Source organism: Botrytis fragariae (genome assembly GCF_013461495.1).
Source record: "Botrytis fragariae strain BVB16 chromosome Unknown tig00000112, whole genome shotgun sequence".
Taxonomy (NCBI): Eukaryota; Fungi; Ascomycota; class Leotiomycetes; order Helotiales; family Sclerotiniaceae; genus Botrytis; species Botrytis fragariae.
Window position 1 is genome coordinate 368,251 of NW_023500997.1, and position 16,513 is coordinate 384,763.

The 16,513-nt window shown below is 43.5% G+C and overlaps 5 protein-coding genes across 5 annotated transcripts; 4 read left to right on the plus strand and 1 right to left on the minus strand.

Annotated features, from left to right (window-relative positions):
* Positions 1-1,715: 1,715 nt before the first annotated feature.
* Bfra_007667 (uncharacterized protein) lies at positions 1,716-2,128 on the plus strand (the record flags this gene model as incomplete). Its single annotated transcript, XM_037338037.1, has 2 exons — positions 1,716-1,810; positions 1,906-2,128. 2 exons carry the CDS (start codon positions 1,716-1,718, stop codon positions 2,126-2,128), a joined length of 318 nt encoding a protein of 105 aa, XP_037190100.1.
* A 3,509-nt stretch (positions 2,129-5,637) lies between these two features.
* Positions 5,638-7,804, plus strand: Bfra_007668 (uncharacterized protein; the record flags this gene model as incomplete). Its single annotated transcript, XM_037338038.1, has 4 exons — positions 5,638-5,904; positions 5,928-6,040; positions 6,077-6,138; positions 7,650-7,804. The coding sequence occupies 4 exons, from the start codon at positions 5,638-5,640 to the stop codon at positions 7,802-7,804; spliced, it is 597 nt and encodes a 198-aa protein (XP_037190101.1).
* Positions 7,805-7,827: 23 nt separating this feature from the next.
* On the plus strand, positions 7,828-9,346 carry Bfra_007669 (putative glycogen synthase kinase-3 beta protein; the record flags this gene model as incomplete). The annotated part of the gene is made up of 6 exons (XM_037338039.1): positions 7,828-7,873; positions 7,978-8,150; positions 8,206-8,289; positions 8,347-8,695; positions 8,750-9,148; positions 9,201-9,346. The coding sequence occupies 6 exons, from the start codon at positions 7,828-7,830 to the stop codon at positions 9,344-9,346; spliced, it is 1,197 nt and encodes a 398-aa protein (XP_037190102.1).
* A 1,968-nt stretch (positions 9,347-11,314) lies between these two features.
* Bfra_007670 (putative cap binding protein) lies at positions 11,315-14,303 on the plus strand (the record flags this gene model as incomplete). Its single annotated transcript, XM_037338040.1, has 4 exons — positions 11,315-11,519; positions 11,759-12,228; positions 12,291-13,362; positions 13,411-14,303. 4 exons carry the CDS (start codon positions 11,315-11,317, stop codon positions 14,301-14,303), a joined length of 2,640 nt encoding a protein of 879 aa, XP_037190103.1.
* Positions 14,304-15,040: 737 nt separating this feature from the next.
* Bfra_007671 (putative splicing factor 3b subunit 4 protein) lies at positions 15,041-16,253 on the minus strand (the record flags this gene model as incomplete). Its single annotated transcript, XM_037338041.1, has 2 exons — positions 15,041-15,919; positions 15,987-16,253. The coding sequence occupies 2 exons, from the start codon at positions 16,251-16,253 to the stop codon at positions 15,041-15,043; spliced, it is 1,146 nt and encodes a 381-aa protein (XP_037190104.1).
* Positions 16,254-16,513: the final 260 nt, after the last annotated feature.

Here is a 16,513-nt window from a genome sequence, read left to right on the forward strand (position 1 = left end):
TTAGTTGTGTACCTAGTGGTAAGATAAGTTCCTTTGGGGTCTGGCTTTAGCTTTGTGATTTCTGGTTGGTATGTATGTATGTATGTATGTATGTACATCACATTGTAGCATCTGAAAGCGAGATCGGTGAATACCAGGAAGAGTTTCATTCCGAGTATTTTGGTACAGATAGTTAACTGGATGAATTGTTCCGTGAATAATGTCAATAAGCAAGCGAGCAAGTAAAGTAGTCTACTCATTTAGGATTCGATCTAAACCCAAATCTAAATCTAAATCCAAATCCAAATCCAGATCTAGATCTTTCGATATCGCTGCAGAGATGATGTGAATGCGAATGAATGAGTGAATGATCACGATAGCTTCACTATTTTTTGACTTTCTCGCGTGGCCTGGTCCTGTTGAATGTGCTCGCTTTTGATTCAATCAATCAATGATACGAAGCCTCCCCTCCCTTCGGCTCCCCTCTCACCCACCCACCCACCCTACCTCGGACAATAGGTCACGAGTCACGAGGACAACGTTGCGTTGGAGAAGCTAATACACTTTAGATGTAATGGACAACAGGGGCTGTCATTGAATGAATGAATGAGGAAAATTGAGGAGACGAGAAATTGTGGAAATGAGAGAAAGGGGAACGAAACGGTAGAGGATGAATGTGGATGTGGGATTGATGGATGTGGATGTGGATGTGTATGCGTGTTGAATATCTGATGATGGCTTCGAGATTCGCAATCGACATGTTTGTTCCTGATTCTGAGTAACCCAAGGTGGTCAGTCGGCTATGACCAGCCGTATTTCATCGCCATCACTCTTTTTGACATTTACGTTGATTCAACTCAAACTCTTTCAATTGCAATCACTCTGATTCGATTCTCCGTTTAAAACTACTTATATGTATATAGCCGTCATTTATGTGTAGATAAAGTACCTGATATCAAACAACACACCTTACACTCCACACAGTACAAACCACAAACCACAATCCATCCATCCAGCCCCTCTCGCTCATCTCAATCTCGTATCCTCCCCCCCATCCCATCCGTCCCTGTGATTCATCACCCTGTCTGTCTCCCCATTCCCAAAACTCCCACCATCCCATAATTTTCCTGGACCCGTGACCGATAAACCTAAAAAACCGGGTCCCACCACGGGCGTTGCAAAACTTGCCTCGAGCTTGCGTTGGTCGTTTGTTGGCTGACTTTCTCTCTAACTCCTCTCGGTTCGGGATGAAAATGCATGAAATTCCTAGAGGGTGTGTTCATGGTGTAAAAATGGTGCGGACTAGGTTTTAACGAATACCCTGGATTTTAGTCAGGACCATATTGGCGGTATCTATTCTCATTGGGTCTCGGGTTGAGTTTTTGATGGGTGTTGGAGTTATGGAGGGGGTTTGGAACTTATTGATAACATGAGCGACACGAGGAGTTGACAAACCGTCGGGTGTGGGTGTCTTCTGTCTGTGTGTTTGTAACCTTATGAATTGTACAGTATTATGGATTGGTGTAATGAAGATGTTGTCGGTGGCTGGTGGTTACCTTGAAGCTCAGCATGCTTCATTAAGCAATGTTCAAAGTTACCTACCTAGTCATCAGTGTAATTATGAATATGTATGCTGGCTTGACGATTCCACTGAAAGGAAAGCGAGAAGCCACCAACCAGCCATTTCCTACACTGATCAACAGATACATGAGTCTGAGTACACCAAACACTATATGATGAGACACTCGACCAACCAATTTCATGCCTCGAAAAGTCCAAAAGTCCAAAAGGCTTCTTTGATATCTTGGCTAAGCCAAAGACCGGGTCGACAGTACTTGGTGACTTGGTTGAGATAGATCAAATCCAGTCATGATTCGTGGCAACTCACATTCGTCCTACCTTACAATCTCTTTGAATTACATGCAGATTAATTTCTTGTATTTCCCGTACCTACAAGGTACCGAATATCGAGTATCAGTATCGAGTATACCATACACTGTCAACTGGTACAACATTTCCCCAAATGAAGAGATTTGAAGCCAATCCTGACCGGAATCTTTGTAACCTGGCCCGTGCATTGTATACCAAGAATGACCATGTGCATCCTAAAACATTCGACCCGACTGGTGAGGGAGACTTTTGGTGGTAAAACAGAAGTAACCATTCTTCATGGAATTACATCGCATCAGATATAGTAGGCGCAGACGAGATAAAATAGATTGACTCTGTCCTTCATCTCACCAAGTTGGGCCTTCTCTTCATCAAGGGATGTCCTTGACTCAACAGATTGATTCCCGGGAAAGGGGGCTCACGAGGCAAGTGGATGTTGCTATGAAGTCTCACAGACATGATTGATGGACTCGAAAAGGATGCAAAGTACCCGTCATTTTGCGCCAAGAACCGGGTATCCATATTGACTACAACATCCAGATGAGGTAGTGTATGGTCTGTACGGGTGTAACTCTTACCGTTAATATATCAATACGGCAGGTTGCCGGCCGCGGAGAGACACAGGATACCCTGAGGAGATATCATTCCAGTGAATTGGGAACATGGGAATCGACATTCCCATACAGTATCGTGGACATCGACTCCTTTGGGCTAGTCAAATCCAATGGAATCATATGGCTTGACACACCTCGCATCTAGACTCTGTGAATGAACCTCCTTTGGGATTCCTCGAGAACAAGTATAACCAAATTCTATTCCCTCACCCTCACGCGTCCTCGCACGGGAGACGGGGAAGACGGAGAGAGCGACAGAATGATTCTCATCTCCTGCTACATCAGCATGCTGTACCTCATCTCTCTACCCACTGGATGGGACTTGCTGTCCTTTTTCTTTATATATGTGCACCCATTCACTCCATGCAGCATCTCCCCAAAAGCGTAATTAGCTTCAGCTACATTTACGCGTTGCACCACTCACCAATCGCGAAGCTAAGACGTCTAGTCGATCGTTCGACGTACATCCCATGCTACATATCGACCTTGCGATACGCTTATGCAATGAGGACTGTTTTGGGATATGTCACGGGTCACGGGTCGTTTTTTGATGTTATTTATGATTATTTGGATCGATGAAAAATGGAAACTTGAAATGCAAGTTCAGGCATGAATACATTATTATTCATATTATTACTGTACTCCAAACATCGTGCCTACCTATTAGAATCGAGAGTCAATGGGAATTGATCTTTAATTCTTTCTCATTCATTATTCTCTTTCTCTTTCTCTGTCCCTTTCCCTTGCCCACTAAAAAATGCTCAGACATTAATATGGCGCGTGCTGGGGCATCAGAATTGATCCCATGATCGTTTTTAAATCACTCCATTATTGAAACTTTGTCCTCTTTGGAAGCCTTTATGGAACCTTAATCACAGACCTAAAACAAAAAATTGAATTGGCATGTGCTTGTTTGTATGTAACATTATTAATCCAAAAGTCATTTACTCCCCTTATTCATCAATACGTGAATAAGGAAAGAGATACCAGATGCTCGAGGACATTCATATCGTACTCGGTCAAAAATTGATCGAGAGAGAGAGAGAGAGAGGGAGAGGGAGAGAGAGAGAGATAAAAAGGTGGTCCATAACCACCGTACTGGCACGAAGTACCGGGTTCGAGGAAATATAGAATGATTGTCCTACCTTACCTTGCCTGGCCACGATGAGATCTAGTAAAAAGGACGTTAATTCATGATCCTCTCTCACATACTAGGCAGCTCGAGCATAGTTCTAAAACTCGAAGTATGATTCAAGGTGGCAATGACTTGACCAATTACATCAACTCCCAGTTCCCAAGTGATGATACATAACAGAGTACGTAACTCCGTGGAGGACAATATCTACAGTAGCTTGCGAGCGAGCAGGTACCGTTCCTGAAAGAAAGATTTTCCGGATATCGTTTTATGCTTTACCAAGACGGTGGTGATGGCAAAAAGATTTCCAAGTATGAAGGCCATAAAGCTTGGATATGACATCAATGGTTTGACATCTCGAGTATTAATAATCGCAGCTTGATTGAACGAGTAGATACCCAGAGACCGAAGTAGGAAAAAAGGAAGCTCTTTTTTCTTTGTTTCTTTCTTCGATGAATTACCACAGCACAGAGTATCAAATGTCTATAATGTCATTGATTCGTAAATCAAGGTCATGTTAGAGATCTGGACAGAAAATACCCCCTAACCAAAGACTACTCGATGCCGAGAATTCGAACCCCTCATTATTGTCCCGCATTGAGCTTCACATTTATCATCATAACTCACAAGATACTCTATATTCAACCAACCAACGTACCAATTGTTCTGGGAGATTCGGAGTTGCTTTATGAAGATATACATCTAATAACTTCGCTCTCTATTAATGGATCATTCGTTTTACTAAATATATTCGGATATCTATATTTACTTCAAACCTGTAAGTTACCTCATCATTTTCTTTACGCAGCTTTTTCCCCTTCACCATCCGCCTCCTCCTTTAATCCTTGTCTCTCCCATTTTTCTCTCCAGTACTCCACGAGTCCTATCAAAATAATGCCTCCCCCCCTCCCCTGTCCTTTGCCCCCGGTATACAATTTGCTGCAATGCAGGACAGAAAAAAAGACAGCAAAAGGAAATTCAAACGTCAAGCTCAAGCACGCTAAGCTAAGACCAAATCATTAAGCGATTGTCATCTTACCTACGTCTATCCGCTTTTTATTTTGGTGGTGACCCCTCATATCCCTCGTTCTTGCCAACCCTTTGCATGGACTAAGGCAAAGCATCCACTATCCACTGTTGATCTCTGAACGAAAGAAGATCATTCGCCAGCACGCCTCTTACTCCATAATCCAAAGTTTAACACCTGCACCATCGAAATTTATTCACTAGACGACTACATTCGTCAAATGGACACTGAGCTTTACATTCTAGGTACAGCTCTCGCCCACAATGCTCAGTTCGTAGCTACCAGAAGATAGGGAGAAAAGCAAGTGGAAGTAGATGAAAAATAAGGAATTCTGACAAAAAGTAAAAAGAAGGGACTTTTAACCCCTCTCTCTTATCCTCCGCCCTGTACATTCATTTAAGCTATATCAAAGACTTTCACATCGTGACTCCATACAACTGTCGACGAGAAGACTGATTTGGTCGTTCAATCTACTCGGTACTCAATCCAGTATTGACCTCGAAACCCCCTGTGCTCACTCTAATAAGCCTCTCACTGCATTTACATCACGTTATTGACTTCCATCTCGATCTTTTTATCTTTCTACCTTCTGACCTACCACCAACAAAACAAGACATCTAATCCTACCTATACCCAGCCGGTTTTGAACCTCGTTGGGACCCCTTCATTAGACTGTGAGAATTGATATCACCAAGTAGTCTTTTGAAAACTATCTCGGCGTCTACTCTAATTCCATCGCCTGACTGCTAATATCTTTGATACCTCATCCATCCAATCCGGTTCCAGGCGTTCCAAGTTACCAATACTACATATAGGTAATGATTTATACCACAGTACATCCAGAGTAATAGGGTCAAATCACAGCCTTATTAGACGATATCAAAGCGAGTCTTATAAGCCCAAAACGGAAAGATTAATTAACATACCTACCTCGAGTATTTTATTGTGTCATGATTATTTATTTGGATTAGACATGAGAACAGCTACATGTAATGCAGCCTTCTAACCTTCTCTACTCTTGCCTTTCTTCCTGCCCAAAACACAACGTGCCAGCCTTATCTCATCCGCCACTGCCCTTAAGATTCCCAAAGATTAGATTAGATCCAACACTATATCATCGAGACCATATCTTTCAAATCAATTCCAAACATCGATTCAACACTTTCATCTTGAATTGTGTTACAGTACCAGTACCAAAGAAAGATCCTGTCCACCGCCCTCCTCACAAACTATTGGTACCTTTTTTTGACTGCGGTACGGTACGATCATTGGTAAATAAGAGGCGCACGAAGAAGTAGCTAGGAACAAGACTACTGAGAACGAATTAAACACTACGCTTGAAGGATTATTAGCAACAAGTGACCATTACAAAAAGCACAAACGGGTCAAACCTTTGTGAACGAATCAAGAAGTCAGGAAATGCTACCCTAGTCGACCATTAGTCCCAACTACTCCCATCTCCAAAAAAACCGAGCGCGTGAGCAACACAGCCAGTATTTCCAGAGCCAAGGAATAAATAACTTTGGAAGCCAATTCAGACAGGACAAGAACGAGAAGAGGAAGAAGAGGAAGCAGAAGAGCAGAGGAGTTGGATTTACCATTATCCAACTACAAACTCCTACGACACATTCAGGACGCAGTACGGGACAACGATCTACGAACTACTCCATCCAATCTTAATTTATAACTTTTTTTTATACCTCACGCATATCCCTTCAACCTCTTGCATTACAAGAAACTTCTCTCTTGTTACTCTTTTGCTCTTTTACCCTTTTAGGTGATTTCTGGTGTCTTTTGGACCAAATCAAGAAATTGACCAGGCAAATTCACCCACCCAACGACTCCTACCACGACCACGACCTCTTCCTCTCTCTCTCTCTCTCTCTCTCTCTCTCTCTCTCTCACCCTCTTTTCTTTACTTTACACTACCTCTACCGTCCCTTGACCATACACATACACAATCACTATACACCACGCATCACGCACCTGCACTACGTTAGTTACCTTACCTTAGTCTACCTTGCCTCAAGTTACCTTAGTTTACCTCCACCTTTCTCTTCCTTGATCCATTCTCATCTCTCTCTCCTAAATTCCTCCCTCCCTCTCCGGAAATCATACAACCATAGGACCGTAGACCATAGGACCATAGGACCATAGGACCATTCGACCATTCGACGATACGACCATACGACCAATACACACCACGTCCTCCACAGCCATAACCACCACCACCATTCACCACACATCCCATTCATCCATCAACAAATCAATACATGCTACCAGACAGTACAGGTTACAGACTATCCACTCAACGAACCACTCAATTTTACCTTGATCACCTTACCTGTTCCGTATTTGAGAAAAGAAAAGAAAAGAAAAACCAAACCAAACAAAACAAAACATAACATAACCCCCAAAATAACAAAAACACTCAACCACAGCAGCTACAATCATCGAACCTGGTTTTGTTCATTCATTTGAATAATACTCGCATTCGAACTTCAAGGTCCTTTCTGTACGAAATCAATACAATCCCATCCATCCCGACCATTCACATTCAAGACACAAATACATTAACATAACCATTACCTCGAGTTGAATTTAAAATACGGTACGCCTTGACCAACTCTTCTTTTGCCTTGCCTTGTTCCTTCATTGCTTCCGTACACATAATACATATTGGCACACTTGGACATTTACATTACATACACACCTTGTCTTTCTCTCCTTCGCTCACTCTCTCTTCAACTCTCTCTCCTTCTCTGCCTCGACCTCTTCCTCCCACTCCCACCACACACACATAACATAACAAGCATAACATAACATAACATCCACACACCCCCCATCCCACCGCCTTTCACCCAACCCCTCCCAACCATTAAAGGGCCACCACCACTAACTCCCAAATTCTCATCCATCAGCCGCAGTCTCACGTTGGTCATTAATCTCGATTTTTTCAACTTTTCGATTTTCAAATTCGGTGAATAATTCTTCGACTGGTCAGCCCGTCACGTTATTGAAGATCATTCACTTGGTAATTACCGATTGATTACTTTTGGTCGCACACTCGGTCTTCAATTGCCCAACACGGACTACAACAGGCCATCAACCACTCTCCTCACAACCCTCCTCGTTTACAGCCCACCTCACGAACGATAATAATCGGTGTTTTGGACTTCAATATGTCGTCAAATCGGCCTGCTGCCTTCTCGAGCTTAAGAATGGGAGGTAAGAAACATACTCCTACATATGGTCTTTCCCCTTACCTTGCTACCACCTCTTTTTTTTCTGTCTGGAGGAAGATTGATTCTAACGTTTTTGGAATTCTACAGAAGTAATCCGCGAAAAGGTTCAAGATGGCGTTACTGGCGAAACCCGAGATATGCAATATACACAATGCAAGATTGTTGGAAACGGTTCCTTCGGTGTTGTCTTTCAAACCAAGTTGTCACCTTCAGGAGAAGATGCTGCCATCAAACGCGTTTTGCAAGACAAGAGATTCAAGGTTTGCGACATCTGTTCGAGTCTACAAAGTAATTGGTTGCTGATACAAATAGTAGAATCGTGAATTGCAAATCATGCGCATTGTTCGTCACCCTAACATTGTCGAATTAAAGGCATTCTATTATTCGAACGGCGAGCGAGTAAGTTTATTCCACCCTGCACAAACATACTGAACATTTCTAATGACCTTTGGGTAGAAGGATGAGGTATATCTTAATCTAGTGCAAGAATTCGTTCCTGAGACCGTTTACCGCGCATCAAGATATTTCAACAAGATGAAGACAACAATGCCTATCATCGAAGTCAAGCTTTACATCTATCAACTCTTCCGCGCCCTAGCCTATATCCACTCCCAAGGAATCTGCCATCGTGATATCAAGCCACAAAATTTGCTCTTAGACCCAGGCAGTGGAATTTTGAAGTTGTGTGATTTTGGTAGTGCAAAGATACTCGTAGAGAATGAGCCAAACGTTTCATACATTTGCTCACGCTACTACAGAGCACCCGAGTTAATTTTCGGGGCTACTAACTACACAACCAAGATCGGTAAGAATATACGAATGATGAAGACTGAGTAAATGATGCTGACTGCCTTGATAGATGTTTGGTCAACTGGCTGTGTGATGGCAGAATTAATGCTTGGTCAACCACTCTTCCCAGGTGAATCTGGCATTGATCAACTCGTCGAAATTATCAAGGTCTTGGGCACACCAACTCGGGATCAAATTCGTACCATGAACCCCAACTATATGGAGCACAAGTTTCCTCAGATCAAGCCACACCCATTTAACAAGGTCTTCCGCAAAGCCGATGCTAGTGCCATCGAACTCATCTCCAAGTTGTTAGAGTATACTCCTACTGAGAGACTCTCAGCCATTGAAGCCATGGTTCACCCATTCTTTGATGAGTTACGTGAACCAGACAAGACATTCCCGGATTCTCGCCACCCCGGCAACTCGGCGAAGAATCTCCCAACTTTGTTCGATTTCTCTCTTCATGGTATGTCATGAATTTTTTGTGATGCCAGCATATTATACTAATACATCAATAGAATTGTCCATCGCACCGGAACACAACCAACGGCTGGTACCGCAATATATTCGAGCAGGGTTGGTAGCAAGAGATAGCAAACTTGATATTGATAGCCCAGATTTCAAACCATTGACGAGAGACGCGATGATGGCAAGATTAGATTGAGGGAGGAGCTAAAGCAAGATGACTGATGAATGAATGCTTTCCTGTCGCTCGACCTTAGAGCTCTGCAATGGAGTCGAGATTTTTCGAGCGATAACACCCGGCTATAAAAAAACCCCCCCAGCATATTAAAGGTTCTGCATATCTCGTCTGCAACGTTGGCAGGCCAAAATCAAGTTTGTGGAAGTCCGGGAGATGCGTGGCAGGAATACGAAGTTAGTCTATGATGATGGTATGCGTTATTTGGTTTGATAGGAATACCCATGAGGTGGAATTTTCGTTGAGCACGAGTTTTCAATTCCAGCTAAGGATACTCCCTTGGTACTCGAAACAGCGGTGATTGGGAAAGGGATATGAAATATGATGGATATTGATTCATGAGGGGGGTTGTGGAAAGGGGTGGGTGGTAGTTTATGGGATTCAACGAATACTTCTATCGGCACCTCGTTACTAGACTTTCTTGCATGAGGAGAAAAAATTATGGCCTTTTTGCTCTCTACTTCCGTTTTTTGTTCCACATTGTGTTGTGTGCCTCGTGTGATGAGGATTGATGGGTTGGCTGGCCCTTCTACTTTTGCACTTTCTGACTCTTTTCGTTTTCATCCTTTTCTTTTTCTCTTCTTTTACGGCACCCCTTCGATCGCTACTTGATATTTTGATACTCCAACACAGGCATGCAAGCAAGATTCAGGCGTACCTTTTTTTTTTTTTTAAACATTTTACATTTTAGTTGTGGTTGTGATGGTGGACGAATATTGATATGGCATGAATGGAATGGATTAATTGATACGAGAGAAATTAAAGGAAAATAAATAGGATAGGGGTTACTAGGCTTACTATTAAAAAAAGGGAAAATTCAAAGGGGTTGGGCTACAACTATTTCTCTGTTTTACTGTCGATTCTTTCTTCTCACTTGTCTTTTTCAGAGCTTGATGAATTTATTGAAAGGCGGAAGGGGAGATGGAGAGAGGGAAAGGAGATAGATTGATAGGGATTGATGGATATGAGGGGATACTTTTCTTTTGTCATATGATCGATGGATGAGTGGGTGGTTGGGATTGGTGAGGAGAGAGTTTGCTTATTGCTGTCGTTGTTGTTGTTGCAGTTGCAGTCGTTGTATTGAAAATGGACAAACCAGAAAATAACAAAATATGAATTAATTGAAGTGTATTGTGAAATGAGGTGCTTCTTCTGGCTTTGGTCTGTATGTGATGTGATGTGAGGTGATGTGAGGAATGGATCGTTGATGAGTTTGAGATTATGTGTAGGGGGCACTATCACATCACTGCCTAGTTAGATGTGTATCTTGGGGTAAATACCGAAGGCTCTGAGAAGTATTTTTTTTTTTTTTCACAACCATATCATTCTTATTTTGATGCATACAAATTGTGACGAAGCACAAGTGTGTGCTGAATTTCTCGAATGATGTATATTGGCATTTTCTACCAAGCTCTGATCCATTGAATTGCTGGGTACAATGAATGGCACATCCCATAGCGTCTCGCTGTAGCATGTATGCTAAGGCAACAAGGCAACATGGCACTCAGCCCAGCACGTCCCTTCTACTGAGATGGACCGAGCTTCTTTTTTAGCATCACAGCTCGAATCTTGAAGAGGTTGAATGGATAAATAAATAAATAAATCAATCTTCAAGGTTTCTCGAAGATTGGTATCGGAATTGATTACGGCACAGCACGCAAATCGGTCAATTCGATTCAGGGTTTCATAACAGGACGTCTTTTTCTGAAAGATTGTTTTGTTTGTTGATTGGTTTTGATTGAGACGATACGATACGATACGATACGATACTTTGGGATTTTTTGAAGGCTATCCACTGTCTGATCGATTGAGAAGGCTGAGAGGAAGAAGAAGAGGAATTGATCGCGAATACCAAGGATAACGCGCATTGAGAATTGGATTCGGGCGCGACTGCGAAGTAAGAGGGATTTAGGAAAGGGAGAGTAAGAAAAGATGGCGGATTATGAGAGAGGTGCTGAGAGGGGAGGAGAGAATAGAGGAGGGTATCAGGGAGACAGAGGTGAGGGGGGAAATAGAGGAGGGGAGCGTGGGTATGGTTATGGGGAGAGAGAAGAGAGAGGGGGAAGGGGTGGTGGGTACAGAGGGAGATATAATGGGGGTGGTGGGAGAGGGGGTGGTGGGAGGAAGAGGTACAGAGGTTAGTTGATGTGTTTTTTGTTACGTTTTGTTTTGTTCTTTGATGGGGGAGAGATGAGATGGATGGGACTCTGAAAAAGTAGTGAAAGCGATCGACGGAAGGGAAACTGGTGATGGGGAAGATGGCGATTTGGAAGATGAGCTTCAGCTTTGAAAGCTTTGACGGCAGCTTCAATTCTCGAGGATTTCAATGATTGCCGCACAAGAAACAACGCTGACAACATTATTCTCAAACCACAGATGAAGATGATCACGATCGACGACCTCAAAGACGTCGCTACGAAGAACCGCTCATCGTCAAAGTTCGCAAACAACTTCTTTCCATCGCCGAATCACCTCTCAAGCGCGTCGAAACGGAAGTAGCCGAAATAGCCAAAATTGTATGCGACAACTACGATGATGTCGAATTGCGCGATTCATTCTATGATTTGTCGCTGCAATTGGTCGTAGAGCAACCTTTCAAGATCCCTTTCGTCGCTGCAGTGGTTATGGTATTGAATACTTTGAAAGAGGAAATGGTTATGGAGTTGTTGGAACGAGCTGTAAAGTGCTTGAATACATCAATAATCAAGGGCGATTGGAGACAGGTTAAGTTGTATATGAAGTTCTTGGGAAGCTTGCAGGGTTTATTGGAAGGCGATGGTGTTTTCACTATTCTGCAGGATTTCTTGACCAAGGCCCTGGATTTGCAGACAGAGAACAATGAAGAGGTGAGAGACTGGCTTGATGAGATTGGCTTCTGTGATTATTTGGCTAACATTGAGATTTCTAGACTATCGGACCTGAATTGGTCAAGATTATCCTTCTCACTATTCCATATATCATGGCATCCTCAGCGACAGATGCTCATGAGAAAGCTGCGGCTATGATTGAGAACACTGATATCATTGCTTCTGAACCACACGTTTTACAAGCTTTGGTTGATCCATATCCAGGAGATGCTAAAGATGATACAATTGCGCCAGTTGGTGTTTTGAGTCTTCTGCAAAAGCAATTACAAGCTGAATCGCAAAATGGATGGGAACTTTTCTGTTTACCAAGACCGTGGAAGATGATTGAACCAGAGCAACAAGAAGCTTTGGCTTCCGCTTCAAGACACACTTTGCCAACAATTGCTCTTCCTGAAGTTGTTAATGCTGGACCAAGACCTTTGTTTCCTGAGCTTTACTTCTCGGTTTATGCTAACCAGGATGTTGAGACCGTGCCACCGATCACGGATATTTCATCGTGTCTGTTGAGAGATGCTTTGGTTGACACGATCAATATCTTGGATTACAACAGAAATGCCACTGCAAAATTCTTGATTGATATCGATTGTTATTTTGCTCCTGACACTTTTGTCAAGAGAGCCACACCATTCGACCGACTTCGAGATGTCGAGGGAGACAGATCAACATGGAAACCTGAGGATGTTGCAGTCGATGCAGTCTTTTCTCAGTTATTCCAACTTCCAGTTCCAGAACACAAACTCGTCTATTATCATGCTGTCTTGACGGAATCTTGCAAGATTGCACCAGCTGCTATTGCGCCGTCTCTTGGTCGTGCAATTCGTTTCTTGTACCGAAATGTGGATTCGATGGATCTGGAATTGAGCAGTAGATTTATGGATTGGTTTTCGCACCATTTGAGTAACTTTGGTTTCACTTGGAAGTGGACTGAGTGGATTGATGATGTGGAACTTTCTGATTTGGACCCAAAGAAGGCTTTCATTATTGGTTCTTTGGATAAGGAGATTCGATTGAGTTTTGCTCAGAGAATCAAGGGCACTTTACCACCTCCATACCAACAGTTGATCACGGAGGAGAAGGAAAAGGATACGCCTGATTTTAAATTTGATGATCCAAGTAAGTGATATCATTTTGAAAGATACGAGCACTTCTAACAATTTATAGGTACACCATTCAGTGCTGAGGGACAAGAAATTCTTGCACTACTCCGCAAGAAGGCAACAGAAGAGGAAATTCAACCAGTGGTCGATCGAATTCACGCTCTAGCAGTTGAGCAAGCACTTCCAGATCCCCTCGTCCCATCTACAGACGCTTATGTAACATCAATCTGCTACATCGGATCCAAATCTCTCAGTCATGTTCTCTCTTGCATTGAACGCTGCAAAGATCGACTTCTAGCCATTGGACCCGTCTCTCCAGTCGCTAGACGCCAAATCATCACTTCGGTTATGCAATATTGGAAGGATCAACCGGGTATCGGTGTCAATATCATTGATAAACTTCTGAACTACACGATTCTCAGCCCACAAAGCGTGGTGCAGTGGGCTATTGGTAGCGAGGGCAAAAGACTCAGCCAGAGTTTTGTGTACGAGATGGTTGAGGCTACGGTTGGAAAAGTTACGGGACGTATTCGTCAAGTTCAGCTCAGCCTTCGCGTTCCGGGATTGCTGGAGGAACAGAAACAATTGATTGAGAAAACCGTCGAGATGGAGAGAATCAATATGAGAGAATTGGGAAGGGAGATGGATGAACTTTTGACGGCTTGGGCGAATGGATCGAAGGACCAGGAAATCGAGATGGATGGAAGGGAAGAAGATCGGGAGTTGGTCAGAGGATGGGGAGAAAGATGGTTGAGAGTCTTTAGGAGAAAATTCGCCGTTGAGGAGGCTTGGGGTGTAGATGCTAGTAGGTGGGTGGCTCCTCCCGAACCGGAGGTCGAGGAGGTGCAGGAGGTTATCGCTGGAGAGGTGAAGGCGGTGCAGAATCCGGAGGAAATGAAAATTGATGGGGATGTGGAGGGTGGTGCTGAGGCGGGGGATTATGAGGGGGTTAATTAGAGGGTGGTTGGTAGGGGCATCGGACTGGGGGTGGGGTGTAAGTTTGTGAAATTGAATGGAATGAAAAGGAAAGGAAACGAGGTCCAATAAAAAAAAAGGAAAATGGGGATGAGAAATTGCATCTATAGCAAGTAAAGTGTCATATCATATTGCGAAGGCAAGGGAGTTTTTCCATTTTTTCATACGTTTCAGTGTTCACTTTTTGGAGAAGTGTACGATAGAGTAGAGCAGAGCAGAGTACGATGCAAAAATGGGGAAGTTTCATGTGACAAAAATACAAAGAGTTGAGAGATAGAGAACATCAATGTTTAAATGCCATGTCGACGATTGTTATTATTGTAATATTCTTCCTACACTGTATGTATATTTATCTTTTAATATTTTGATGCTGCGTGAGCGAGCGTAAGGCCGATTTGAAGCTGAAGCTGTAGCTGTAGCTGTAGGAAAGTGTTACTGACTATTTTGCTCGATGCCGACATCCATCGATCGGATGGATGGATGGATGGATGAAAGATGTAATGTAACGTGTGGTGGTAACTCACCCTTTAGAACGCCGTTGTGAACGCCAGCCCTGATATATATCCATTGCCCGCGCTTGATTTTCATGGGTGACTTTTCTCTTCTCCTTCTTTGGTATTCTTGACCACATTTATCTTTAACTTTCTCCTGGTCTCAATCTTACACCGTATAACTTCCTGCTTCGATATTTGGAATCCGCTTATGTCCCTCAAATCTCCTCACCTCCTTCCATAACCTTGGCCCCCGTGACCTTGTGGTCCCGCAGGTGGCATCCCCATTGGCATTCCCTGTGCACCTCCAAATCCAGGAGGTGCTTGCATGTTTAATAAGCCAGGCGGAGGAACCATTCCTGGCTGTCCAGGAGCTGGCATACCTCCCGGTGGAGCAAATCCAGGTGGAAATTGTATTCCTCGTGCAGGTCCAGTAGTAGGGTGTCCATATGCTCCGCCTGGACCAGTAGGTGGAACATGTTGATTGTGGAAGTCCATTTGTGGACCACCGTAGCCGGCCTGTGAAGGTGGTGGTCTTTGAGGGAGACCCGATGGAGGAGGTGGGAGATGTTGGGGCTGTCCTCCTGGAGCACCGCGTGGACCACCGGGGGGAGGGACGGAATTGTAAGCAGGACGTTGTGGTGGGAATCCTGGGGGTGCGGTAGGTATGGGAGATTCGTTCAACATTGCTGCTGGAGCTTGTGGAATTCCATTCATGCCTAATAACAATCCTGGAGGCATGTTTTGTAGATCTGGAATTACGTTGTGTTTCTTTGCTTGAGCTGCTAAGGCTCTCTCGGCTGCATCTCCGTGTCTTTCTCCTTTGCCATCCTTCTTGTATGCGTATTGGACGGAGATATCCTTGTTCATCAAATATTGACCGTTCATATTTGCGATAGCGTCATCGGAAGCTTCGAAGTTGGCATAGGATACGAAACCGTAGCCTTTAGAAAGAGAGGATTCGTCGCGAGCGATCTTGGGAGGAGAGATGAGAGATCCAAAGCGTGAGAAGGTATCGTATAGAGTCTTTTCGTCCACCATAGGGTCAAGATTACCAATGAAGAGTTCTGCGCCGACTTCAACGGTCTTTTGTTTATCGGCAGAGGCCTAAATTTCCCAGTCAGTAAACTCTTCTTGAATTTTGAAGACTACACAGAATGAGGATAAAACAAACCTTGTTCACACGGATTGGTTTTCCAAATAACCGCACTTGATTCATTATGCGCGCCGCATACTCAGCATCCTCCTCTGATATAAACTCCACAAATCCATAGCCCTGATGATTTTGAGTGACGCGATCTTTGGGTAAATGTACATTGACAATGCGACCAGCTTGTAACATCAACTCCCATACCAAGCTATCAGTGACGCGCTCATCGATGTTGCCAATATAGACGGTGGCTTCCTTGTCTTGTTCCCTAAGAGAGCGGCGTTGCGCCATGGTTAGCTTTCGATACTTTCTGCGGTTTTGAACTTGGGAAGGCTAGCAATTGGAAAATTGAAAGCTGGGAAAACAGAGTTATTTACCAATGCCTTGCTCCTGACATATTGTTATACTGGTGGGAGCTAGAGTGTGAGTTCCCGTTGTTTAGGTTTATTAAAGTGAGAGTAAGATGGAAAAGTGCAGCTGTAGTGAATATGCATGGAGCTTCGCAGTGAAGCTCAAGATGCGACGGAAAAATAATGGTGGATTAGTCAGCG